At 44.7% G+C, this 25,865-nt stretch overlaps 1 protein-coding gene across 7 annotated transcripts in view; it reads left to right on the top strand.

Moving 5' to 3' along the window:
- Positions 1-13,981, top strand: part of KIF1B (kinesin family member 1B) — a 147,137-nt gene extending 133,156 nt beyond the window's left edge. For 3 of the 7 annotated variants that reach the window (XM_081214913.1, XM_081214914.1, XM_081214915.1), the window contains exons 37-47: positions 3,144-3,258; positions 4,028-4,161; positions 4,895-4,956; positions 6,124-6,269; positions 6,459-6,698; positions 7,822-7,893; positions 9,287-9,408; positions 10,862-11,011; positions 11,590-11,782; positions 11,990-12,108; positions 12,670-13,979. In XM_081214913.1, the coding sequence (XP_081071039.1) occupies positions 3,144-3,258; positions 4,028-4,161; positions 4,895-4,956; positions 6,124-6,269; positions 6,459-6,698; positions 7,822-7,893; positions 9,287-9,408; positions 10,862-11,011; positions 11,590-11,782; positions 11,990-12,108; positions 12,670-12,712 (1,396 nt within the window). In that variant the 3' untranslated portion in view covers positions 12,713-13,979. Of the gene's footprint in view, positions 1-3,143; positions 3,259-4,027; positions 4,162-4,894; positions 4,957-6,123; positions 6,270-6,458; positions 6,699-7,821; positions 7,894-9,286; positions 9,409-10,861; positions 11,012-11,589; positions 11,783-11,989; positions 12,109-12,669 lie in introns of all 7 variants that reach the window. The other 4 variants (XM_081214909.1, XM_081214910.1, XM_081214912.1 and 1 more) reach the window with 2 other exon arrangements.
- The last annotated feature ends 11,884 nt before the right edge of the window (positions 13,982-25,865 follow it).

Raw genomic sequence — 25,865 nt, 5'->3', positions numbered from 1 at the left:
TTTCTGTTTGCTTTTTTGCACATAAAGATTCTAGTTTATCAGAATGCTTTATGTCTTATGTAGCTTTAACTGCTATTTTAATTTAATAGTTTTCCGCCATGTAAACTTGCTCCCACCTAGGATAGAGCAAGACCTCATTCTGCACCCTTGTGCCCTGGGTTTTTCTGATGCACGTATAGTGTCACATGTAGGCTCTTCAGTAACTTGTAGAGTTCTGAATTATTTTCTCATTCCATTTAGTAAACTTGCCCATTTTATTCTCTGCCCCTTCAAGTTTTCCTCTTCCACATTACAAAGTAGAATGTTACTCCCCTCATTTCATAAGGAATCTCAGGCTTGCATAATTGTTCACTTTTTTCTTTGTTTTGTCCTGTGTAGTAGTAAAGACCAATTTAGTTATTTGAGTAGCTGAGTCTGTGAGAAATATTTTTTTTATTTTTAAACATTTCTCTTTCTCCTGTCAGGACTGCTTGTCTCATCTATTTATTTTCTGCTTTTGGAAAAGAAAAAGTTCCTGGTTCAGTAGTAAAGGAAAATTTCCCCCATCTCTCTCTTCGTCTGATTTAGGGAAGAAAACTGAAGGAAGTGATACATGACAATTTAGCCTAAATGTTTTTTTAAAGATGCACATACACACTCACACAACACATAAACACACACACATACACACATACACACACACACACATATACACACACACTGCCATTGTCTGGAACATCTTGAGAAATCCATTTGGGATTATTTCCTGACCACCTTAGTGCCATACAGGACAGCATGTCTCAGGACTCAGCCCTGTTTCTAACTCCAAATTCTCTTGCTAGCTTGATTTCGTTGACATTTCTCTTCAGTCTTGGTTGTATTTCTTATGACCATCTCTCAGGAGTTGCCACCCTTAGTGAGTATTTCAAAAGAATGTGCTGCAGTAACTCCCAGGCACCAAACAAAACAACAAGAAAACCCCACCTTTTTCCCCCCATCCCAATACAGGGAGATTTTAGTGATGTCAGAATTTTTCTATGTTAGCCAAGTTTCTGCTAGTGAAATTTCCTCTTTAGGTTAAGTGAAAACCAGAAAACAGAAATGTGAAGAGGCTTTCTCACACAAATTCAAAACATCTGCCTCAGTGGAAAGGGAATCATGAACCCTGAATGCTGGCAGCAGGGGATGCTTAGGTTCTGGTGCGGAGCTTGATGAGGGGCGGGTTCCAGGCAGCAGTGAAGTGCTTATTGCTGTCAAGTGTCTCCAGGGCCCTCGCCCTGAGAAGGGGCCTCACTTCACTCAGCATGGGGTGACCAGACCTGCAGTGCGACAGGCAGGCCCCATTCCAGGCACCTCGACAGACCCTGAGACACAATAGAAGAGCAGTCTCAGGGACAGAGCCCTCAAGTGGCTTCTGCTGAAGTAATGGATTTCACCACCCAATATTAGAATTTGTCTTAAACCAAATTACAATTTAGATTTGATCGAAACAGAGCTTTGTGGATGCATAAAGGGTTCTCTGCTGAGCCCAGTGAGCCCAGGAGCTGGGGAAGGGCTTCTGTTGTCCTTTGTTGTGGTTGCTGTTTGGGTCTCTTGGTTGCTTTGTCCATCTTTGTCCTGTTAGTTGTCTCTATATTCCTTTGATGTCTTTGTAGAGAATTTTCTTGACCCATACACACTGCCTCAAAAGCTAGATGTTTGAGAGTATCACGTACAGCCGAAGGCCCTTGGACAACACGGGTTTGAACTGCATGGGTCTGTTTGCATGTGGATTTTTTTCAGTAGTAAGTACCACAATACTCCGTGATCCGCAGTTGGCCGAATCGGTGGAGGCAAAACCTTGGGTACCGAGGGCTGACTGTAAGTTATACACAGATTTTTAACTTCATGGAGGGTCAGCCCCCTAACCCCTGTTGTTCAAGGGTCAACTGTACTTCAGGAAGACTTAGATCTAGAAGTAGCTACAAGATGAAATAATCAGGCTTCAAACACTGGCACTCAGAGGATGAGGTGTGGTTACGGAGTTCATTTAAGTATTGTTTTCTCTGTTTATTTCTGGAGAAAGAAGCATGGAGATGTGTTTAAAGAGAAGGTATTCCAGCTGTTTGTCATGGGACACCTAGAAAAGACAGCTGCAGTGAGGTTACCATTTGGGAAGGAGTGAGGAGGAATGTCCTGGGCAGGGGAGAAGGTGTGCAGAGCTCTAGCTGAATTGGGTGGGGTGTGTTGCACGTGCAGAGAGCTAGTGGTGATGGGAAGCCCACTCTGAAGGGCTGGAGGAAGTGTCTTCCCCAGCAGTCCTAACGGGGGCCTGAGGGAGGGACACGGGGCGTCGAGTTGGGAGTTGATCTGTGACACTGCTGTTGAACTCAGGACGGTGCTTCAGGTGAGACTTGCTGAACTGGAAGATTTAATGCCAAGTAGGGTCTATGGTGTTCTACTAGTAAGAGGAAAGAAAGATATTAAAACAACTTTAAAAACCAGTTTATAGGTGTTTATTAAATAATCAAGCTTCTAGTTGTTATCTGAATATAAGATTCTTATGTGAATTTTTTGGAAAACCGATAAATAGTAGTTGGCTAGCTCTGGTGTAAAAAATCATTCTCTTTTACTGAAATGTCAGCTAAGAATAACCTCTTATTCTTCTATTTAAAACAAGTCTCTCTATACTGTTTCTTTCATGAACCCTCCCAGATGTGTTTGTGACATTTCTGAGGCTCAGCAGAATGGGATCGAGATAGAAAGACTGCAGCTTCCAAATGATTGAATCTTTGCTTCCGGCCCTCATCACTGACTGACAGAGGAGCTTACTTTGTCTCTCTTTCCTGTTTTAGTTTCTGTTGATACTCATTTCTCCTTTTCATCTTAATCCCTTTGATTGATCTCACTATTTTTATGTTTATAGGCAGAGGAGAAACAGGCTTGTCAAAAAACAAACAACAAAAAGCATAGCTTAAGTGTTCCTTGACGATGGGTGGGGGGCAAGAGCATGGGCGCCTGCCTTTTCCTCCTCGGAGGCGCAGGTTCTGCTCTGTCGTTAGACTTTAGTAAGTTGGAAATGCTGGTCGGTGTGGGATTCTGCAGCATTACTGACAATGGCAGTGCCTGGACTAAGGTGACTTCAGCTTCTTCTGGATGACTCCCTCTTGCCTTTTTGACCTTAGGACCTTCTATCGTTTCGAGGCCGTGTGGGACAGCTCCCTCCATAACTCCCTCCTTCTGAACCGAGTGACACCCTATGGAGAGAAGATCTACATGACCTTGTCGGCCTACCTGGAGGTGAGAAGACCCACAGCTTGAGTTGCCGTGAACAGCCAGCCCTGGACAGTGGGAAAGTTACAACAGGAAATGGGGAGGAAAGATTTGACTGATTTTGCCTTCCTTTCCCCCTGCACATCCTGAAGTTATTTATTTTATTATACTTTGCTACCTGTTCTGGTTATATTAAATTCTGTTCCTAGTCTCTAGTTAATCAAAAAGTCACATAACTTCTATTACAGCTTCAGCTTTAGCAGCCCAATTCCCATTCTTCAAAGAATGTATGATTTTAAGAATACCACCTCTTGTCTTTGTAGTTGTGGGCCGAGCCTAGTGGTGGTTAACGGCGCAGACCCTGGAACTAGCCTATATGAGTTCAAGTCACTGTGCTGCCACTTACTGCCTTCCTGTCCTTGGACAAGTGACTTCATCTCTCTGTGCCTCAATTTCCTTGCCTTTCAAACAGGGGTAATAATAATAGCATTTATCTCAGAAAGTTGTTGAGAGGTCACAGAAAAGGATTTAGAACAAACAGTGCTTGGCATATAACAAGTAATAAACATTAGCCGTTATTACAGAAAAAAAACTTTGAAAAAAATAAATGTATCTGCAGGCAACACCACCTGACCTTGCACGTATTATCTTCTGATTTGCTGTTGAAATCATCGGTAGAGCTGAAATCCTCCACCCCCCACATCTGGGAGCAGCTTTCCAGATACTGTAGTGCCCAGACTGTGGTCACAGATGCTCTGTCTGTGTTTAATCGGAGCCCACTCCTGTTTGCTTTCAGCTGGATCATTGTATCCAGCCAGCTGTCATCACCAAGGATGTGTGCATGGTCTTCTATTCCCGGGATGCCAAGATCTCGCCGCCACGCTCACTGCGCAGCCTCTTTGGCAGTGGCTATTCGAAGTCACCAGACTCGTAAGTTTTTGAGACAAGTTTAGCTTCCAGTTGGTGTACCCTGTACAGAATCAGCAGTCTTCTAGCTGCTGTTTTCAGGGTTAGTTCACAACCTATAAACCGGAGTGCAGTGACTTGAATGTTGGCATTTAATAAAATATTGATAAATAGATGAGTTAATGAGGGAAGGAAGGAATGTTCCATTGTGAACACTTCTCAAAAAATTTTGTAGGGACTAAATGTTCTTTTTAAATGTCATTATTATTATTTCTAACAGCTTACCATACCATTGGGATTTTTTTCTTTTTAAGATTTATTCATGTTTAAGATATATGAATATACATGAAGAATAACACAGTGACTACCTGTGCATCACTACCTGGCTTAAAAATTAAGTATTACTAATACAGTAGAAGATTCAGTCCCTTTCTTAACCACACCCCCCAGAAACTGATGTTTATCATTTCATTCTAGTCAGACCTTTCCCCCCTCATCTTTTCTTTCTTGTGGTAAGAAAAGGCAAAATTTTAATCTTCACATTTGTATTATTAATCTTCTAGTTTATCATTCAGTTTTATTCTTAAGTTCAGAACAGGAAAAGAACAGTGACTGATAAGAAATGTCTGTAATTATATTTGAGGGTGGATTGCAGTCCCAGCGGAGGAGACAGCGTTTTAAGCAGAGAGAATTGAGATTTTCCTGGTTTTGTGCTATATGAAATTAAGCAGTTGTTTATTTGTTTTAATTCAAATAGCAATCGAGTCACTGGAATTTATGAACTCAGTTTATGCAAGATGGCAGACACAGGTAGTCCAGGTAAGCTCTATGGATCAGGAAAGTGATTGTTACCTTTGCATTTGACTGGAGTACATTATATCAAAAATCTACCCCACCCCTGTAGGATAGATACACATTTTTGAGAAGGCAGTTATATTTTACAAGCCACTTTGGTGGTGGTGGTAGGAGTTTCCTTTTTCTGAGTTGCAGCACTGTTTGGTTTATGACATGCAATACAGTTATAAAAGCTGTATGGGACAAAATGTTGCTGGGCTGTGGAATACTATAACAAATTCAAGTGTATTAGAGTGAATTTGGCTTGGAAAACTTCAGAACCATTTCCCTCTCCACCTGAACCCCAAAGATAACTTGACAGTATAACTTTACAGGTGCTGTCAACCTAGAATTTGAACTTCCTATGCTCTAGAAAGACAAATTATTAAGTTGAACTTGTTCTGTGTCCTTTTTAATGTCTCCTTGAACTGCTGTAGTTCCTCCAGTTTGGTGGCCTTCAACAGCACTCTATGTTTCCACGTTTGTATACTGGAATGTGGACACAAGTCAGGGTTTTTAAAAACATTTAATGTAAATTTGAGTCGGTTTAGAGAACATATGTGGAAAAGAGGCCAAGGCCCACAGGTAAGATTGAGATAAAAAAAGACGACTTTGAGTATGAATCCAAGTCCCAATAGCAGCTAATTAGTGTCTAGATAGTTCCTTCAGAAATGTTTTAATTAACATAAATTCATGTCTCTTGTATGTGAAACCAGCATAATATTTTTAAAAATTAATGAGAAATAATGGAGGCTAAACCAGTCTGTCATCTACCATCTTAACTGAGCCACCAAATATGAGGTAGCTCACATTTTTCCCACTTTTTTCCCATGAGTGTATTTTTATATATTTAGAACAATAGCGTACAGGCTATTTAACCTCTGTATTTTCACTTAACATAATAACTAGCATTTTCTCAAGAGGCATTACCAGCTTCATAATTATTAAAGAATATAAAACTCAGTTTTTAAAAGAAGTTTAGAGAGTTGCTTTGGGGCAAAAGGGATACATTTTTATTAATAATCAAAATCCCATGTATCTTGAGACTAAACTGTCTCAGTGTGCCCTATATTGTGAATTATTAATTCATTTTGAGCTAAAATTGGAATTGGATTTTTTTCTGGAAAAAATAGTTGTTTCCTCTTATCTTAGGCATGCAGAGGAGGAGAAGGAAAATTTTGGATACATCAGTGGCGTATGTGCGGGGAGAAGAGAATTTAGCAGGCTGGCGGCCTCGTGGAGACAGCCTCATCCTTGAGCACCAGTGGGACTTGGAGAAGCTGGAGCTCCTGCACGAGGTACCCCGGGGCACGGGGTGCGCAGGTGAACTCTCGGGCAAGATTCCCTGAGCATCATCAGTCTTACACTCACCTCCTGTCTATGATCCTGGCTTTGCAGTTTTCGATCATGATGGAGGCATAATATTTTGCTTATTAAGATCTTGATGAGCTTTGTGTTTGCTGAGGCTGTAGTGTTGATCTTCTTAGGTGGAGAAAACCCGCCACTTCCTGCTGCTCCGTGAGAGACTTGGTGACAGCATCCCCACATCCCTGAGCGACTCGTTGTCCCCCAGCCTCAGCAGTGGGACCCTCAGCACCTCCACCAGCATCTCCTCTCAGATCTCAACCACCACCTTGGAAAGTGCCGTCACACCCAGTGAGAGCAGTGGCTACGACTCCACAGACATTGAAAGCCTGGTGGATCGAGAGAAAGAGCTGGCTACCAAGGTGTGGCTCCCTGCCTCTGCTGAGCATTTTCCCCCCGTGAGGCTCTGTGAGCTGGTGTTTCTGTTTTTTCACTTGCATTTTCATCTTTCTTTGAGGGCCTCTGTTTCAAGGCCTGTGCTCACACTGTGAATATAGAAATAAATGAGACTTAACTTCTACCCTTAATAAGTTGACAGGCGAGGGGGTGACAAGCTTACAAGAGAGGTTTGGTTGAGAATGCTGTGGGAGCCGGAGGAGAGGCCTGCCCAGGAGGGCACTCGTGGACTGACCTTGGAAGGATGCGCAGGAGGGAGCCAGCGGCGTCCTGCACGATCATTGTGAGGGAATCCGTGCAGGAGAGGGACAGGAGATGGAGTTGGAGAGATAGGGCAGGGCCAGATCACGAAGAGTCTATGTGCTGGACTAAAGCGTCCAGAATATCCTGGGAGTGACTTGGAAATGTTTCAAACAGGTATTTGTTTTAGAAAGGTTTCTCTGGCAGCAGTAAAGAGGATGGATTTGTGGTGAAGAGACAGGCTAGAGGCAGAAAGAATTCTTTATTTCAGTAATCCAGATGAGAAACGGTGAAGTTTTTAACTATGGCGGGGGTGTGTGGGATGAAGAGGAATCACAGGAGAGACACTTGGAAGGTAGAATCCGCATTCCTTGTTGCCTGGATAACAGCAGGAGAGGGCAGAGAGGTTGTTGAGGATGACCACCAGGCATGTGGGTCTGAGCAACTGGCTGACAATGGAATACAGAAATAAGAGGGATTTTGTGTTCTTTTCAATAATCAAATGGTCGTCTAGTTGATTTGGGAACGTATGTCCATCCAGAAACCTCCATGCCTTTTAGTACCAGGGCAAATGGAGAATGAAAGGGATGCTGTTGCATTCTTAAGCACTTGAAACTGTGGTGTTTACGGTAATTCACTTTTGTAGTCAATGGCTTTTTATCCACTCATTTTATCATCTTTGTTAGGCATGTACCAGGCCTCTCTTGCTATGTACTCAGTTAATTTCTAGAGCTATTTGAGCAGCACCTGAGCTCCACTGTGAGTCTTAGGCATGTTATTTTCCCTTCCTGCTTTAATCCCGGGCTTTGTTTAACCATTGAAACTTACTCTTCCCTCTCTCTTCCCTAGTGCCTGCAACTTCTCACCCACACTTTCAACCGAGAATTCAGCCAGGTGCACGGCAGCATCAGTGACTGCAAGGTGAGCAGCTCTCATTTCCTGTGCTCAGGTTTTGCTGCTTTTAGGTGGCTTGAGATGGGCATAGCATCATATGTGAGGCTGTATGACATATCTGCTCTGTCGTTTATTTAATTTTTCAGTCAGAACACTGACTTCTGAAGATAAAAGTATTCTTCTGTGTCTCTTAGAGTAATTATGAGATGGGAAACATTTGGGCTTTTCCCTGAGTCCCTTGGAGAAGAGTATTCTGCAGGGGGTGATATATTATTATATGGCAAAAGGCACAAGAAGTCCTGAGGTTCTTGGTGGCATGAAATTTTGTTGCCTTCGACAAAGAGTGAGGTGAACACTTTAAAGAATTTCTGCATCATTCACTCTGTTCTGGTCATCTTCACCTTTTTTGCTATTCCCTAGACACTCCAAGCTTTCCGCCTTGAGGTTGTGTACGGTGGCTATGCATTTACCCAGTATAACCTTCCAGATAGTCCCATGAATCGCTTCTTTATTTCAGTTTTCTGCTCAGATGTTGCCTCCTTGGAGCGGATTTCCTTAACCACCCTATGTAAAGCCAGCAGCCCTCTGAAACCTTTTTTTTTTTTTTTTTTTTACATCTTTATTGGAGTATAATTGCTTTACAATGGTGTGTTAGTTTCTGCTTTATAACAAAGTGAATCAGTTATACATGTGTTCCCATATCTCTTCCCTCTTGCATCTCCCTCCCTCCCACCCTCTCTGAAACCTTTTAACCTGCTTCTCTGCTTTACTTTTTGCTGTAGCACTGATCCCTGCCTGACACTTCTTAAAGTGTTTGTTGATTGGTTTATTATCTGCCTTCTCCACTTAAAGTGTAAGCTCCAGGAGGGCAGGGCCTCGGCCATATTCTTAGAACAGTGTCTGTTGTTCTTGGTTCTTGGCACATATAGGTAGGGTCATTTAGTTAATACAGAAGGCTGTAGCAATATAAAATATAAACATTTTATAAATATAAAAAGCTAGCCTTGCCTCTTTTATAAATGTCTTTTTTTTTTTTTTTTTTTGCGATATGCGGGCCTCTCACTGTTGTGGCCTCTCCCGTTGCGGAGCACAGGCTCCGGACGCGCAGGCTCAGCGGCCATGGCTCACGGGCCCAGCCGCTCCGCGGCATGTGGGATCTTCCCGGACTGGGGCACGAACCCGTGTCCCCTGCATCGGCAGGCGGACTCTCAAAACACTGTGCCACCAGGGAAGCCCTTTTATAAATGTCTTGATTCCTCTTCTGACACTTTGGCCAAAAATTTTCGTAAGAATTGTTTTCTTGAATGACCTGAAACAGAAGAGGGTTTATGAACGTGAGGTCACTGGCTGTCAAAGCTTCTTACTGCAGAGGTGGTTTTGTTCATCTGAATCTCACTTGCTGTGTTCTGTTTTCTTCCAGTTGTCTGATATCTCTCCAGTCGGACGGGATCCCTCTGTGTCCAGTTTTAGCAGTGCTACCCTCACTCCCTCCTCCACCTGCCCCTCTCTGATAGATGCTAGGAGCAACTCTTTGGATCAGAAGTAAGTACCCAGATTTCACTGACAAAAGCTAATTTAAGAACCAAGGGAAATGCCAACCTTCCGCTAGCTCAGTGGTTCTCAACCGAGGGCAGCAGCGTCGCCCTAGGCAGCCTTGGGAAACACGCGGGAGCCTTTTCTGGGTGTCACAGTGACTGGGAGGATGCTGCTGACATCTCTTAACGTCATACGTTTTACTGACTTTCTGCATCACGTCACTGACTCCTCCTCTTCATCCGCTTTTGCGTGATTTGTTCTTGTATTCGCACCCCTGATTGTCTCCTCAGTGAGATCAGACACAGGAAGCCCCATCCTGGGAAAAATATTTTGAAACTACTTTGGAAAAAATATTTTAATGACACAAGAAAACATATAGGTAAGAAGAATAGAGATGAAGTCCATGAGTGATTCCATGAACTCATCATTAGAATCGCTGCTGTGCAGTGCGCCATCAGGCTCCTTCGCCCTGTCTCCATTCATTATGCTCACCTGTCACACCCCACCTGGTTATCATCCAGCTGTCTATCTTCCTGTATCAACACTGAGGCAGTGGGCTGGAGAAAATAACGCAACCAGGTAATTTAATTGAATCTGGGATGCCATCAACTCTAAGACATTATTTTTATATGCCACTAAAAGAAAAAGCAGTGCCAACTAAAATGTGACATGCCATCAATTACAAGATGCATCCCAATTCGAGAAATGGTAAAGTTTGAGAAAAATGGGCTTTTTGGAATTGGTGAAGTGCAGTTAATTAGACTAAGCTGCTCTACAAAGATAACAGTACAGAGCGCGGGGATCCTCTGGCTCACGTCGGTTCCGAGCTGGTCCTGGTTGGTGGAGCAGCTCTGCTCCAGACAGCCGTTCAGGGGCCCAGCTTCTTCCCATGTGTCTGCTCGCTCTGCCAGCCCCTCAGGCAGCGGTCCTCAGACTTCAGTGGCATCAGCATCACCTGGGAGGCTTGTTAAAGCCCAGGTGGCTGAACCCCATTCAGAGTTCCTAATTCTGCATGTCTGAGTTGGAGCCTGAGAATTTGAATTTCTAACAAGTTTTCAGGTGAAGTTGATACCGCTGATCAGGGACCTCACTTTGAGAACCGCTGCCCTAGGTGGTGCCCTAGGTGCGGCCTTGAGACTAAATAGAAACATATAAAGGAATGGAGTTCATATTCAATACCCTTCTGTTTAGAGGGCGTCAGGGTAGGAAGAGAGACTGAGTGACTTGGTGCTCATCAGTGATGAGTCTCCTTCATAACCGCAGAAGGATGTGACACCAGGCGAACCTGGGGTTACGTGTTGGACGCCAGCTTCGTCGTCTTAGCCAAGCTCTCTGGAACTGATGTTTGCAAGGTCCCTGGTGTTCGGGGAGAGGCACTGTTCCTCCTGGTGAGATGGCTGTGTGTTGACCTTACTGAAGCACCTGTTACCCCTTTCTTCCTAACCTCTCTCTTTTCAAGGACCCCAGAAGCCAATTCCCGGGCCTCTAGTCCCTGCCTGGAATTTGAACAGTTTCAGATTGTCCCAACTGTGGAAACGCCCTATTTGGCCCGAGCAGGAAAAAATGAATTTCTCAATCTTGTTCCAGATATTGAAGAAATTAGACCAGGGTGAGTACTATACTGAACAGGGATGCCAAGTATTAAAAGACAAATTAGGGCTTCCCTGGTGGCGCAGTGGTTGAGAGTCCGCCTGCCAATGCAGGGGACACGGGTTCGTGCCCCGGTCCGGGAAGATCCCACATGTCGCAGAGCGGCCGGGCCCATGAGCCATGGCCGCTGGGCCTGTGCATCCGGAGCCTGTGCTCCGCAACGGGAGAGGCCACAGCAGTGAGAGGCCCGCGTACTGCAAAAAAAAAAAAAAAAAAAAAAGACAAATTAGCAGGAATTTACTTTTAGCTCTTCTACATGAGGTCTGCGTTACAGTCTAATGCAAATGGAATCAGGGTGAAAGAGTGCTGGGCTGGGTTTCCGCTCCAGGTGTATCACCGCCACCCAGCACAGCATGTGGTAGTGGTGCTTTGTGCTCTTTTGCTGCATTTCTTCGGCAGATAAGATTGTAGACCAAGTAGATCATTTGCCTGTTTCGTTCAGCCTGGGGACTTGGACTAGGTCTGTTTTGATGGCCCTCGGCTCATGATCACTTTATTTTTGTGAGAAACTAACCTCTCATGTACTGTCCTTTTCAGCTCAGTGGTCTCTAAGAAAGGATATCTGCATTTCAAGGAGCCACTTTCCAGCAACTGGGCTAAACATTTTGTCGTGGTCCGTCGCCCCTATGTCTTCATCTATAACAGTGACAAAGACCCGGTGGAGCGTGGCCTCATTAACTTGTCCACAGCGCAGGTGGAATACAGCGAGGACCAGCAGGCCATGGTGAAGGTCGGTCCTGCCCTCTCTTGCTTTTCATTGCCACGCACAGCCTTCCCTGTTGAGTTCTGAACTCCCTCGTGTGGTGTGGAATCTCTCTTTTGTATTTGGTGTCTCTGAACCTTCAGTGTGAAGGGCCGTGTGCCCTCTGAATATGGCTGGTGGTCCCCACTGTTCCGTATCCATAGTAACTTTCTCATCTTCCTGTGTCTCTTTTAGACACCGAACACCTTTGCTGTATGCACAAAGCACCGTGGGGTCCTTTTGCAGGCTCTCAATGACAAGGACATGAACGACTGGTTATATGCCTTTAACCCACTCCTTGCTGGCACAATACGGTAAGAAGTTGTTCCTGTGTTTGCTTCCTCTGCTTGGTTTTTGGTTCCAGGGACGTCAACATAAACAGAAAAGGAAGTCGTGTTGCAAACAAGTTTAAAATAGAGGAAGGACAGGAGTGTAAGTGTGGTTGTAAGGTGACGATGAGGCCTCAGCTTCTCATAAGGTGGCATCTGGTGTCCCGAACGGCTAAGGAGACTCTGGTCACATTTGTACCCAGTTAATCTCCTGCTTTGACTTTTTATTCTTAAGGGGTCTACAGCTGGGGTCTGTGGGACTGAGTAAAGGGAAGATTGTGAGAACCTTAACGGTCTCCCAATGTTCGGCCGTATGATCTGGCCTCAGATCCTGTGCGGGGCTTGCGTCCCAGGGTCCCCAGAGTGAGGAGGACCACTGGCCGGCCTGTTTGTTCAGGGGCTTAGAGACCCGGGCCTGCAGTGCAGGATGGGAGGACGTGCAAGGAGGGGAGCACAGAGGAGGAATACCTGCGAGGGCGAGAGCCCCGGATCCAGTTTTCCAGTCCCGCCGTCTGTCTGATCCTCTGATCCCTTTTTTGCCCACAGGTCAAAACTCTCCCGCAGATGCCCAAGCCAGCCGAAGTACTAGGTGACTGCCGAGCGCCCTCACTCGCCTTCCAAGAGATAAAGAAAGTGTTACCTCTCATTCCTCTTTGTGATTTCTTGATGGTTGTTCTTGTGTGTGATCCTGTGGCTTAAGTGCTTGTCCCTCCTTGTCCAGCACTTTTTCTATCGCTCCTGGTCCTCATCCCCATTGCTCTGTACTCTTTTCTTTTTTCCTGTGCTGAGAATCTTGTTAGAAGCATGTGGCCTAACAAAAGGGGGGGAAAAAAACAAACAAAAAAACAAAAACCCAGAGGGGATCCAGTGAATCTCCCAATTATTTTTTGGTGTATTTTGGCTTCCTTTTGTGTGATAGGTCCCCATATGACCACCTCTGATGTCTGTACTGCTGTCTTTGGATATCTCTGTCTGTTGTTCAAGACAACATAACAACTTTTTTCTTTTCGTTGTGATATAATTTTAATTTTTCTTATAATTTTAATTTTTCTTGTGGCTTAGAGACTAAAGGAAGAGACATCTGGTCTTTTATAGAACCTGAGAGGAAGAAACTTACCTTTTCCCCTTCTGTCTCTTTTTGCCATGACTAATCCTTTACATTTTCCATTCAGGAAAAGGGTTGTAGTGAGCTTAAAAATGGGACAGGTGTATTCTCCGAAATTGGGGCTTATTTAGAACATAGTTATGTAATTTTCATTTAGTGGAAGAGACTTTTCAGCAGGTTTGGGACAGTGGCTGCTGTTGACCTTATAAGAAGGCAAGAGCCAGGGCTGTTATTGCTGATGGATTTCAAAGGGCCGTGGGACTTGGGCCGTGACAGTGGGGGTCGGTAGGATGCTTGTATTCCCTCACAGCAGGGCTCCTGTGAGCTGTTTGTCTCCACTGGGAGGGAGCCTCTTCTCTCGGAGTCTCAGTTCTGTTCTTGGAGGTAGTAATGACAGTGGCACAGTGTGGAGTTAGCGCCATGGTGTCATGTACAAACGTCCCACAAGGAGGGAGTGTCTCACCATCTGGCGATGAACTTGACGGTCTTTGTCAGCATTACGATTATGATAATGCCGGGTAGTGTTGTAGCTCCCTTCGATCAAAGAACTCTAGCTCTTAAGTGTAAACTTGGACGTGTCCCTCTGAATCCAGTGGTCATTTTCGGTGATCCTTGTCAAACTGAAAACACTTTCAATGATGCTTGTCTCCCTATGCTCATAGATAAGTGAACATGGCAGGCTTTGCTTTCTGGACCCCAGAATTATAACGGACTTCCTGCCACCACTAAGAGCAAAAGGACACCTGGGGGCAGAGAAGAGGGTCCATCTGAACCCTGGCCGGGCAGAGAAGAGGGTCCACCTGAACCCTGGCCCCAGGCCTGGTCATTTGTCTCCTCCTTGGTTATCTCCATCGTGCGTGGAAATACTGCCAGAGGAGAAAGGAGGAAGGAGCTCACTGCCGGTAGCCTCCTTCTGTGACAGAACAGGATCGCCTGCTTCCAGAGGCCCTCGTGGAAGATGCTCTTTCTCTTTCAGCTGCAGTAAGTGTCACAGGAATGACATGGGAGAGAAGGCCTCCAGTTACTTCAGGTGCTTTGCCAGTTGACTTGGGGCTGCTCTGTACCATCCTTTACTGCCCTCGCTCACACCTCTGTCTGACCATCCATCCTTCAGGTGTTCAGGAAAGTATCTGCTTCCACTTTGTGGAGATCCTCCGCCGGGGGTCCTCCGCCTCGAGGGTGCTGACTCTCGGGTAGCAAAGGGGAAGGGCCCGTGCACTCAGCAGAATGGGTGCTGGGCAGGCTCGCCAGCACCCAGACCCTTGCCTCTGCCTTCCTGGAGGGGCTCATCTCCTGGCTTCGTTCATCATAATTGCTTTGCAAAGAGGAGGAAAGGGGAGTCACGGAGAGCTTAACAAAAGAAAGACTAGAAATAAAAGGCTATGACCTTACCTGAAAAATGATCAAGAAAAATTCTACGGTAGACTTTTTAACTTTCTTCCTCTCCTTAAAACATAGGTCACTAACTCTAATGTTACTTGTTTTCTAAGTGGTGCTTCAGACTTTAAAGTAGTTAGAGGTTTCTTGTCTAATGGACACAATGTGCCCTTCCAGTGTCCACTCAAATCCAGGGTCTGCCCGTGCTTAGAGACAGCTTCCTGGGCTGAAATTAAATCTAGTTTCAGGGAAACGAAGATGAGATTTGAAGGTTACTTTTCGAATTAAATCATGGATGCTGCTGCTGTTACAGAGTCTGATAGGAGGATCCGTGTCTGTGGCAAAAGGAGGCCGGGGGGAGCCGAGGGAGATAGAATCAAGTGATACAGTGAGATGACTCTTGTTTTTTATTCTAACTTAAACAAAACTGGCTTGGAAAGTCTTTGCTTTGGAATGTCAGATACTAGAAGAGGCCGAGGTGAGAAGGCCTTGTGAGGCAGCGGGGGCCTTGGCTGCGGCTCCCCGGTACACACATCCCCCACTGGTGCCCCTTTCTCTAGGGGTCTGTTTTCAGGTTGGAGTTGGAGCAGTTTCAGGATTGATGTTCCCTTTCCAGGCAGGTCCATCCCCACTTTGAAGCTCTGAGAGAGAATTTATGGCAGGAATTATTTATGAGGCTTTCACGGAAGACAAAGTGTCAGGAAAGTTGAAAGAACTCAAACCTTTAAGGAAACCACCTTTTAAAGGTTGGTTGGTTGGTTTGTTTCCTTTTTTTTTTTTTCTTGAAGCACACCTTTCAACAAGCAAATAATAATAATAATAAAGCAAGAAAGAACACTTATACAAATTTAGGGGAAATGAGCGCTAGAGTAACCATCTCCTTCCCTCCCTCCCCCATCCTCCTTTCTCCTGCCAGAGCAAAAGACGGCCTCACAGCTTCCACCAGACCAGTGCTCACACCCTCCTGTCTCCGCACCTGCCTGGGGGTCACTCAGCTCTCAGGCCTGGCTCTGCGGGGTCCGCCAGCCCACGCACACAGCCACGAGCGCAGGGAAGGGCTGCTTTTGGCAGCTGGGTGAGCACTTGGATTCCAGTACGTTTTGATAATGTGAGGGAGGTCGAGGGAAATGATTTTTCCCAACTACGACTACTCATATTTTGGATGAGATTTTTCAGCTCTTGTAAGATGAAGGAATCAATTAAGCCATTGTGGAAGATCTTTTGGTACCTAAAGTAAAATGACTTCTCCTGGCACATATATCAAAGCAAAGACTTTGTTGTCTGCTGCTTGTTGTCTGATTTACAGGGATATTTAATTTTGTAAGGTATTTGTATATTTATACAGCTGTAATTAATTGCACATTGAACTGGAAAAGCAAGGATGACCTAGCGTGCAGCACCTGCTGGTACTTGGCATTCCCTCGTCTGGGTTCCACTAGGGTTCTCCTGGACAGTGTCAGGGCTTGTTCGTTTCTTGTTTGACTCGGATCCTTCATTTTACCTTCTGGTTCCCTTTTTAAAATGTGATTGTTAACCTGCTCTTTAAAAAGAAAGAGACTAATTTTGCTGCTGCTCTCAGAAGGTTTGCTGAATGTATTTAAATAAGACTCTAACTCGTGTGCACTGCAGCTGTCCACTGTGGCCAGTGATGATTCACCCAAGTGTGTGGCCAGACCATGACTGTGTAGCAGGAATGTATTGATTTGTGCTTCCTTAGTAAATGGAGGTATCAGCTGAGAGATGATCTGCTGCTGTTGTGTTCCAAAAGGCCACTTATGAAACCTGCGTTCGAGCCCCATAAAATCTTAGGAAAGCCCCTAGTCATTTAAAGGAAGAAGTTAGAGTTGATACAAATTTCACATTAACAACTCAGCCTAAAGGGCTTGTGCTCAGACGGAATGTGTGAGTCGAGGTTGGTCTCTTGCCAAACCCTGGCCGTCGTGTGTTGTTCTCATGTCTTCAAGTTAATTGTTTTCATGCTGCGTATTCTGGCATCAGTTCACCTGAGGAATCCATCAGCCTTCTCGTGAGTCGTCTTAGACTTTGTGGCTCTGAAGTACTTGTCCGGTGAGACTTCAAGTCCCTTGTTACCATCCTCATGCACAGAACCCATGAAGCATACATAAGTGGCCTTTTTGAACCAAGACTTCGCAAACTGATCTCTCCCCAGGGAAGGAGTTGAGCGCATTTAGCAACAATGTACATTATTAATTTCAGATTTCCATTTTCGTGTTTTATTATGTAAATATTATCTGATGTTCGGAGCCTGAGTATACAGAATGTAAATATAGTTCTTGTATTTGTACTAATTCTGGTTCTTTTGCTGTATAGCCTTAGATGTGCAATGCAGACATTATCTAACTGTGTATGGTAACCTTGCATCACGGAACTATTAGTGAACGAGGTAAAAATAATAAAGGTACAACCAGTGCATCAGAAGGCTCTTGATGTGCGTTTATTCCTACACCCTTTGAAAGGTATTTACACAAAGATTTTTCTTGATTTGCAAAGATATTACTCTTCTGGGACAGATGTCACCATGCTATGACCTACGTGTTACTTTCTGATAATGCAAAACAGCAGTTATTATATAACCAATGTGATGCTGTTTCTTTGAAAGTACGTTCCTCCCTGTTAGAGAAGTGGCTATTTTAGGTGGAAGATTTGCCTTTTTTTTCTCCCAAAGCCTCTGTTTATATACCTACCAATGATTCTGTAGTGTTGTTGTAGGGTGGGTGATGGAGGGGTTGAAATTTTCACTGTGTCAGTTTAACAAGTTCCTGTTGTGAGCAGAGAATGAGCAGGGACCACTGTCCTGGGTATTTGGGGAGAAATGGAAGCAGGGAAGGGAAGCAGCATTCAGGCAAAAAGCAGCAATTCGTTCAGTGCGTGTCCGAGGGCGCACCTGTCCCCGGCAATGGATTCTGATGATTCAGCAGCGAACAGAACAGACCCTGTACCCCGGGGCCCTCCCATTCCAATGAGGGAAGACACTCGTTATCCAAATTTAAAATGTTACAGAGCGAAGTAAAGCTTATTAATAAAAGATTAGAAGGGACGGGAAGAAAGCGTCTTTTTAGATTGTGTGGTCAGGGAAGGCCTCTTTTGGGAGATGACATTTGAGTAGACTCCTGAATGAAAGAACGGGTAAGCCATGCAAATCCCTGGGCAAAGAGGTCTCCACGCGGAGTAAGTAGGTACCTGAGTCAGCAGTGTCCTCAGAAGATTCCAAAATAGCAAGGAGGCCGGCATGGAGTAAGGAGGTAGCCAGAGGCCAGGTGTTCTTCAGGGCTTAGGTAACTAATTTCATCAGACGGAAACAGGAACCGAGGGCGGATTTTGAGGAGATAAAGTCCCATGATCTTACTAGTGTTTTCAAAGGCCATTCAGATGGCTGGGCGGAGAGCAGCCTGTGTGTGTAGAGATGGGGGACACGTGGAGGAAAGGGGGCCACACGGGAAGTTGTTGCCACAGCGTCCCGGTGGGGGGATGGAGGCTTGGACTAGCAGTGGTAGATTCGGGGAGAAAGGGCCAGATTCAGGACACGTTAGAACTGTTTACTGTTAGAACTGAGTCTGCCGAGGGACTGCATGTGGAGAAAGGAGGACGGTAACTCCTGGGACGTGTGTCTGAGCAAACAGGACGGCCTTGTGGTTCCCAAGGCTGAAGGAGGCTGGAGGTTCTAGAAGAGCGGAGGGGTGGTTCTGAGTAGAGGACGAGGCTGTGGCCATGTCCACCTGCGTGTGTAGCCCATGAGGCAGCCGCATTCAGGAGGAGAGGTGGAGGCTGGAGACACATTTGGGAACTGTCACATGAAGGTGACAGTAAAGGCAAGAGGTGGGGAGATCTGGGGAGCGAGTAGCTGTAAGACCCAAGGGCTCTGCGGCCTGGAGCAGTAGGAAGAGAGGGCGACAGCAGAAGGACCAGGAGAAGTGGCTGTGAGGAGAGCGTGGCGTTCGGCAGTGAGGTTAAGGACGCGTCTGAAGATGGAGGAAGTGATAACCGTGTCAAGAGCGCTGACGGGTTAAAATAAGAACTGAGCAGTGACCACAGGCTTTGGCAACAGGGAGGTTCTAGGAAGTTTGAGGGAGCCAGTGAATGCCATCACTTTTTCCCAGTTTCAGAGCCAACTGATAAACAAAAGAATAAGGCAGATAGGAGATCGAAATATCACCTTCGTTACTGTTAAAGCTGTGATTAGAGAATGTGGCTTATGTCTGTGGGTAAATGAATTCCGTAATACCGAGCCTCAGAACTAGAGGGCCGGGAGCAGTGCATCTTGAACTTGAATGTGCGTAAGATTCCCCTGTGGGTCATACTAAATGCAGATTCTGGCCCAGGAGGCCTCGGGTGGGGCCTGAGACCCTGCATTTCTCGTAAGCTTCCATGTGAACCAATAGGTTCCCTGATGGCAGCAGAGGTCCCCAGAGAGAGGGAAGAAGTGGTCAGGCTGGCCATGCCAGGGGCTCCTCCCAAACTCAGGCAATTTCGTTTCTCTCCTGGCCCTCTGTGAGGGGCTGGCGGAAGCAGGAATGTTCCAGTAACAGAGCTCACTTCACATGGGAGGAGACATCAGGAGTACCTCTGCTCTGACGAGGTCGTCGGCGAGTAGCGCATCTTCATGAGTGGTGCGGAAGAAAGCCTACCCAGAGTAGGTGCCAGGGAAAGTGGGAGAAGAGGTTGAGTGAATAATACGCGGTGGGAGGGGGCAAGGGGTCAGGGAGAGGATTTTATCTTAAAGGAAGGCGATAGCCCAGCATGTGTGTCTGCTGATGGGGATGAATGCACTAGAAGGGAAAACCTGACGGTGGGACAAGACCAGAACAGAGAGTTTGCTGGCGTGATCCCCTGGAGGTGGCCGGCGGGCTTGGAGGGGCATGAGAGGGGAGTTCAGCCCCGGGTCCTAGGGGAGCAGTGCCGTTTATCTGCGGTGCCAAGAGGCGACACCAAGTTGTAGGCAGACCCCAGGCAGAGAGCTAAGTGACAGGAGCCTTCGCGGGTCCTCCTGGTCATTGGTTTTTTCCTGAGACTCATTGGTCAACTCTAGGCCATGTCTTCCTGAACTGCATTGGACTTTTTGTTTGAACTGCACTAGTTCTTATAAAGCGGGTTGTCCCTTACATCTGGGCCTCATCCAGGGTCACGTCATCGCCATGGCTCTTGCAAAGCTGACAGTATAGAACGTCAGGAGGTCTCGTGGAACGGTACATGTTTATTTAATGCATGACTTTTATATCTGATTTTTCTTGTCATTCCACTTTTGGTTTTAGAAACTTCTGGGGGACTCCCCTGGCGGTCCAGTGGACAAGACTCCGCACTTCCACTGCAGGAGGCGCAGATTCAATCACTGGTTGGGGAACTAAGATCGCGCATGTCGCGTGGCGTGGCCGAAAAAAAAGAGAAAAACTTCTGGTCTCTGCACAGTCTTAAATTTTTAGCTTTTCTGAGCACATCACACGCGTACACTCTGGCTTTAGAACATATGATCTCCGGGTTTTTTCAAAATCACTCTTCCCACCCACTCTGCACACAAGCCATTTGAGTTCAGTTGCAGGAATTAATACAGCAGGTGAGTGTCAGAGCCGGGATTTTCAAATCTACCCCAACTAGTATGTTACTTACACACCCACTTATGTAGGTCAAACAAAGGATTCAGCCTTGGGAGGTTTGCAGAGAAGGGTTGTTTCTGTAGAATTCCTGCCCAGGCTTTGATTTGTGATTTGGGGAATTAGAGCAAGGCAAAAAATTGTGAAGATGAATAGTAATGTGAGCTGACTTAAGCATTAAAAGCCAAGAATTTGAGGGTTTTCTAAAAACTAAAGGTCAGCATGAAGCTCTGGCCCCAGCCAGCCCTGGCTTTTACCCCATTCATCTCTGGGGAGAGTTGCCTTTGTCCCAGCCCTGCTCTCCTTAAGCCAGTTTGCTGTAGCATTCCAACCATGCTGGGAAGCAGTATATTTTGCGGGTTGTTAGCACTTTAACAAAGAAATGGGAAGGCCGTGTAGCATGTACCATTAGTAATAGAAGAAAAAATCATTGGCTGTTTGATTAGATATTTAAACACGTTTGCCTAAAATGATGCTTTGCAGCGGTAACTTGGGTGTGTCCAGATGTTTAGTCACATTGACTCAGCATAATTTCTCCTTTGCCAAATCTCAGACCAGAGCAATCAATTTGTTCCTGCAGCAAAATCTGATGGTAGGTTTTCCTTTTAACCAAGCGTCACAGAAAAAGGAAGTAGTTGCAGAAAAGTTGAAAGTTATGAGAGGTACAAAGTCCATCTTGAAGAAAGCAATTGTGTAAAGTTCTACCTGTAAAATTATTACAAGTGCTGTTTGGTCTCCCAAACTAGTCATTGAAAGTTCATTTCAATTTACCTTTCCACTTAAAGTCAACTAAATGTCTCTAACATACGGATACACCCAATTTCTCTGTGAAAATATGTCTCTGTGAGTTTGCATAATTATGGCCCGCTAATCTGATTAGGAAAGAGTGCTGGGCTCGGCCCTAGTCGACTTGGGTTAAAATTCCGTTCTGCCACTAATTAGCTTTGAAAGTCAACTTCCCTGAGCTGAGTTTCTTGTTTCAAATTAGATAATAGTAATAATGGTATCTTAAATCGTACAGTACTTGAAATTCCCAAGGAACTTTCATAGGCATTAGCTTATTTTGGTACGGGAAAGGAAGCAGGACACACGGGAGGTGGTGCCCTGCAGTCAAGGAGCCTGCAGCTTGTTAGCCCCTGGAGGATGGCAGGAGTGTGGGGAGCGCTGCTCTGTTTGCCCTCTTTGAAGCTACTCTCTGCATTTTCTGATTCTGAGTCTCATTTGCTACAAGGCTGAAGTATGAAATCCAGTCTCTGAAAGAGAATGAAGATCTCTGGAATGATAAACGCATGATTAAATATAAGACACTTTATATTTTTTCTCTTAAAAAAATTTAAGATTGTTTGAACTAGTAATTATAACATATATTATTGGGCTTACAATATACAGATAAAAAAATACATAACAGTAATAGCAAAAAGGGACAGCGAGAAAATGGAGCTATATTGTAGTAAAGTTTCTATATTTACCAGAAATGTTCAATATTAAGCTAAAGTACATTGTCATACATTAAAGATGCATATTGTAATCCCTAGACAGCCACTAAGAAAATAACTCAAGATTTAGTTAAAAAATCAACCTAGAGGGGAAAAAATCAACCTAGGGATTAAGGTAGTCCACACACATACAGATTAACCCAACAGAGCAGTAGAAAGAGAACAAAGGAACAAGGAAGACGTGAGACATAGAAAACATAGCAAAATGGCACCCATATATCCAGCCATATCGACAGTACACATTACACGTGAAATAGACTAAACATCCCAATCCAAATGCCACTACCACTGGCAAAGAAAATGCATTCAGATCGGAAAGGAAGAAGTAAAATTGTGTTTATTCACAGATGACATGATTGCAGGTAACAAAGTCTCCAAACAGAAGATCAACATACATATATTAGGTGTTTCTGTATACCAATAATGAACAATCTGAAAATGAAATTAGGAAAATTCTATCCACAGTAAGACCAAAGTTGCTTTGGAATACATCTAATGAAAGAAGTGCAAAGCCTATACACACAGACTACAAAACGTTGCTGAAGCAAAGAAGATCTAAATCAATGGAGATGGCAGTTCTCCCCCAAATCTATAGATTCGGCACCCTCCCTATAAAATCCTAGGGGCATTTTGTGTAAAAATTAACGAACTGACTCTAAAATGTATATGGAAATGACAAAGGACCTAGAATTAAGAATTATTAAGGTCAAAAAAAATAAGAAAAGACAAATTGTCCTAGATCAGAGGAAACTAAAGAGACATGATGACATGATGTTCTGGATGGAAGCAGAACAGGAGAAGTACATTAGTGGAAAAGTGGTACTTGTAATAATAAGTCTGGAGTTTAGTTAATAGTATTAACACCAATGTTGGTTTCTTGGTTACGACAAATATACCATGGTAGTGTCAAGCTGTTAACAATAGGGGAAACTAGGTGAGGGCTATATAAGGGAACTTTCTGAACTGAGCAACTTTTCTATAACTATAAGTCTATTCTAATATTTATTTTAAGTGGACAAGCAAAAGATTTGAATGGAGGTCTCACCAAAGAAGATATGTGTGTAGCTAGTAAGCACTTGAAAATGTGTTCGACCTTGTTAGGGAAATGCAAATTAAAGCCACGATGAGATACTACTTCACACCCACTAGAATGGCTGTAATCACAAAGATAGTATCAAACGTTGGCGAGGATGTGGAGAAACTAGAACCCTTGTACACTGCTTGTGGGAAAGGGTGTAGCCACTTCAGAAATAGATTAGCAGTTCTTAAAAAGTTAAACACACACTTAGCATATAACCCAGCAATTTCACTCCCAAGTATCTACCCAAGAGAAATGAAAACATATGCCCACACAATGATTTGTGCATAAATGTTCAAAACAATTATTTATTCTTTAATGCCCAATCTAGAACAATCCAAATAGCCAACAGATAAAAGGATAAACAAAATTATGCACAATGAAATATGACTCAGCAATAGAAAGGGATGTACTACTCATAAATACAATGATATGGATAAGCCTCAAAAACATTATGCTAAGTGAGAAAAGCCAGACACAAAAATTACATATTATTCCATTTATTTCTAGGAATATGCAAAACTGTGCAGACATTAAATAGATCACAGGTTTCTAGGGCTGGGGTGGGAGCAGAGATTGACTACAAACAGGCACTTTTGGCGTGTTGGAAACTTTTGGGGTGATGAAAGTGTTCTAAAAAGGACTGTGGGGCTTCCCTGGTGGCGCAGTGGTTGAGAGTCCGCCTGCCAATGCAGGGGACGCGGGTTCGTGCCCCGGTCCGGGAGGATCCCACATGCCGCGGAGCGGCTGGGCCCGTGAGCCGTGGCTGCTGGGCCTGTGCGTCCGGAGCCTGTGCTCCGCAACGGGAGAGGCCACAGCGGTGAGAGGCCCGCGTACCGCAAAAAAAAAAAAAGGATTGTGGTGATGGTTACACAACAGTATAAATCATCCAACTGTACGCTTTTATAATGTATGAAATTGTTGGCATATAAATTATACTTCGATAAATATTTTTTCTTTAAGTACAGTACTATGAAGAAATAATACCATTTTAAACTAGCATACCAACATAATTTATCATTCAAGTCAGAACAATTTTGAGAGTGAAGAGGATTGGTATTAAAACTATGCAAGAAGACAGGTGTGAACAAGGACTGTCCCAGACCAACTGGCTTGAATGGTGCCCCTTTTACAAAACTGTCATTGGACAGCAACAGTTAGTGGCCATCTGTTATGTGCAGAGCATCGGAAGGTGATAGAAATACACTTAGGAAGGAGATAGACATGGTCCCTGTCCTTTCGGATTGATGACACAGTGAGGGAGATAGAAACGAAGGCAGCGACAAGCCCAGTGCTGTGGGCACGTCGGGGGAGGCGTCCAAGTCATCCTGGGAAAACAGAGGAAACTGTGAGCCAGGACTGCAAGGCAGTGGGAGGTAACAAGGACAAGAGCAGGCAGAACCGTGACCCAGGCCCTGTTGTGGAGCCAGAAAGTAATTCAGTGTCTGTAACACAGCCTAAGGGGAGAGGACAGAGGTGAGTCCTTGTCTCACACTGTTGTGTATTGTGAAAAAAGGACTGTGGTGCTTGAATTTGAAAGTAAAATGTATCGTCTGGGCTGGAGATCTAGCAGAGAAAGGGCTGTTTCACCACTCTGGTCAAGTTGGTCACATTGGTCAGCCCTGTGGACCAAGCTCAGACTGAGCGCATGTTCCTAGACATTGTATTGGGATCCTCTGGGGGAGAAAAAAGCACTTTTAATAGGATGTGCTGGTACCCTAAAGGGGTGTAGAACAGAGGTCATGACTATGGGGAAGAGGAGAAGACGCCTGGGGTGATGTGTTTGGATCAGGAAGATAGATATTGTGAAATGCATGCACGTGTTGTCAAGTGGGAATTTTTCCGACAGCAAACAATTCAAGTAACGGACCATTTTCACACCAGCTGAGCTTGATCTATGGAAACTACTCAGGAGCGTGGCAAGAAGCTGCAAACGTGTTTTTCTACCTCTCTCTCACCAGAAGCTTTCACAAGGAAGCTGGGAGAAATTTTTTGTCAGTCCTATTTTCCACTATGGTTTATGTCTCTCCTTTCTGAGTCCCTTTCATAAAAAAAGGTAGAAACTAATGTATGAGTACTAAGTACTAGACACAAGTCCCTCTGGCTTCATTTAACCCTAGAGCTACCCTGTGAGATCTTTGTCATTCCTGTTTCACACATGAGGAAACTCTGAGATTCGATAACTTGCCCCAGTTGCACAGTTAGAAAGAAACAGAACTGGAGCCCGCTAAGGCCAGCGTTGTCACCAAAACCCATTGCTTTTCCCTCTGCAGCAAGCAGCTTCCAAGAAAAACACTCCAGATCATTTGAGAAACCATCTGATCTGACTTCTGGGGACAATGTACTATCCGGCTACTGAGGCTGTCTCCCAATCCCAGGTTTTATTGAGAGGGACTTGGAGAGCATCCAGTCCATCCCACAAGGTAGCTCTAGTGTCTGTCACCATGTGACTCAGCAGGTCGCGGCTCTCTGAGCCCCAATTTCCTCATCCCTAAAATACGAGTTGGGCTAGATCAGTGGCTCTCAAACCTGGTTGGTGTCAGGACCCCTTTACACGCTTAAAAATTATTGAGGACCCAAAGAGCTTTTGTTTATGTGAGTTATGTCTATTATTATTTACCATTTTAAAAATTAAAACAGAAACTTTGGAATAACAGTTTCCCAAAACAAAAGGAAATGCAGCGAGATGAGTGGAATTGTTTGACAATTTTGTAAATCTCTCTAATGTCCTACAGCTTAAGACAGCTGGATTCTCATATCTGCTTCTACATTTAATCTGTTCCGTATCACATGTGATGTAGTCTCTGGAAAACTCCACTGTACTCTTGTGAGAGAAGGAGAATGAAGAAGGCAGATAATGTCTTACTGGTACCATGGAAATAACTTTGTCTCCACTTCCTCTGCAGGGGCTTCCAGAGGTGTCCTGACCACCCCCTTTTTCTTAAAATTATTTATTTATTTATTTTTGGCTGCGTTGGGTCTTCGTTGCTGTGTGCGGGTTTTCTCTAGTTGCGGCGAGGGTGGGTTATTCTTCATTGCAGTGTGCGGGCTTCTCACTGCAGTGGCTTCTCTTGGTGCGG

The sequence above is a fragment of the Mesoplodon bidens genome (genome assembly GCF_964165515.1).
Source record: "Mesoplodon bidens genome assembly, chromosome: 2".
In the NCBI taxonomy this organism is placed as follows: domain Eukaryota; kingdom Metazoa; phylum Chordata; class Mammalia; order Artiodactyla; family Ziphiidae; genus Mesoplodon; species Mesoplodon bidens.
Note: the sequence above shows the minus strand (reverse complement) of the source record. Positions and strands in the feature narration are given on the sequence as shown.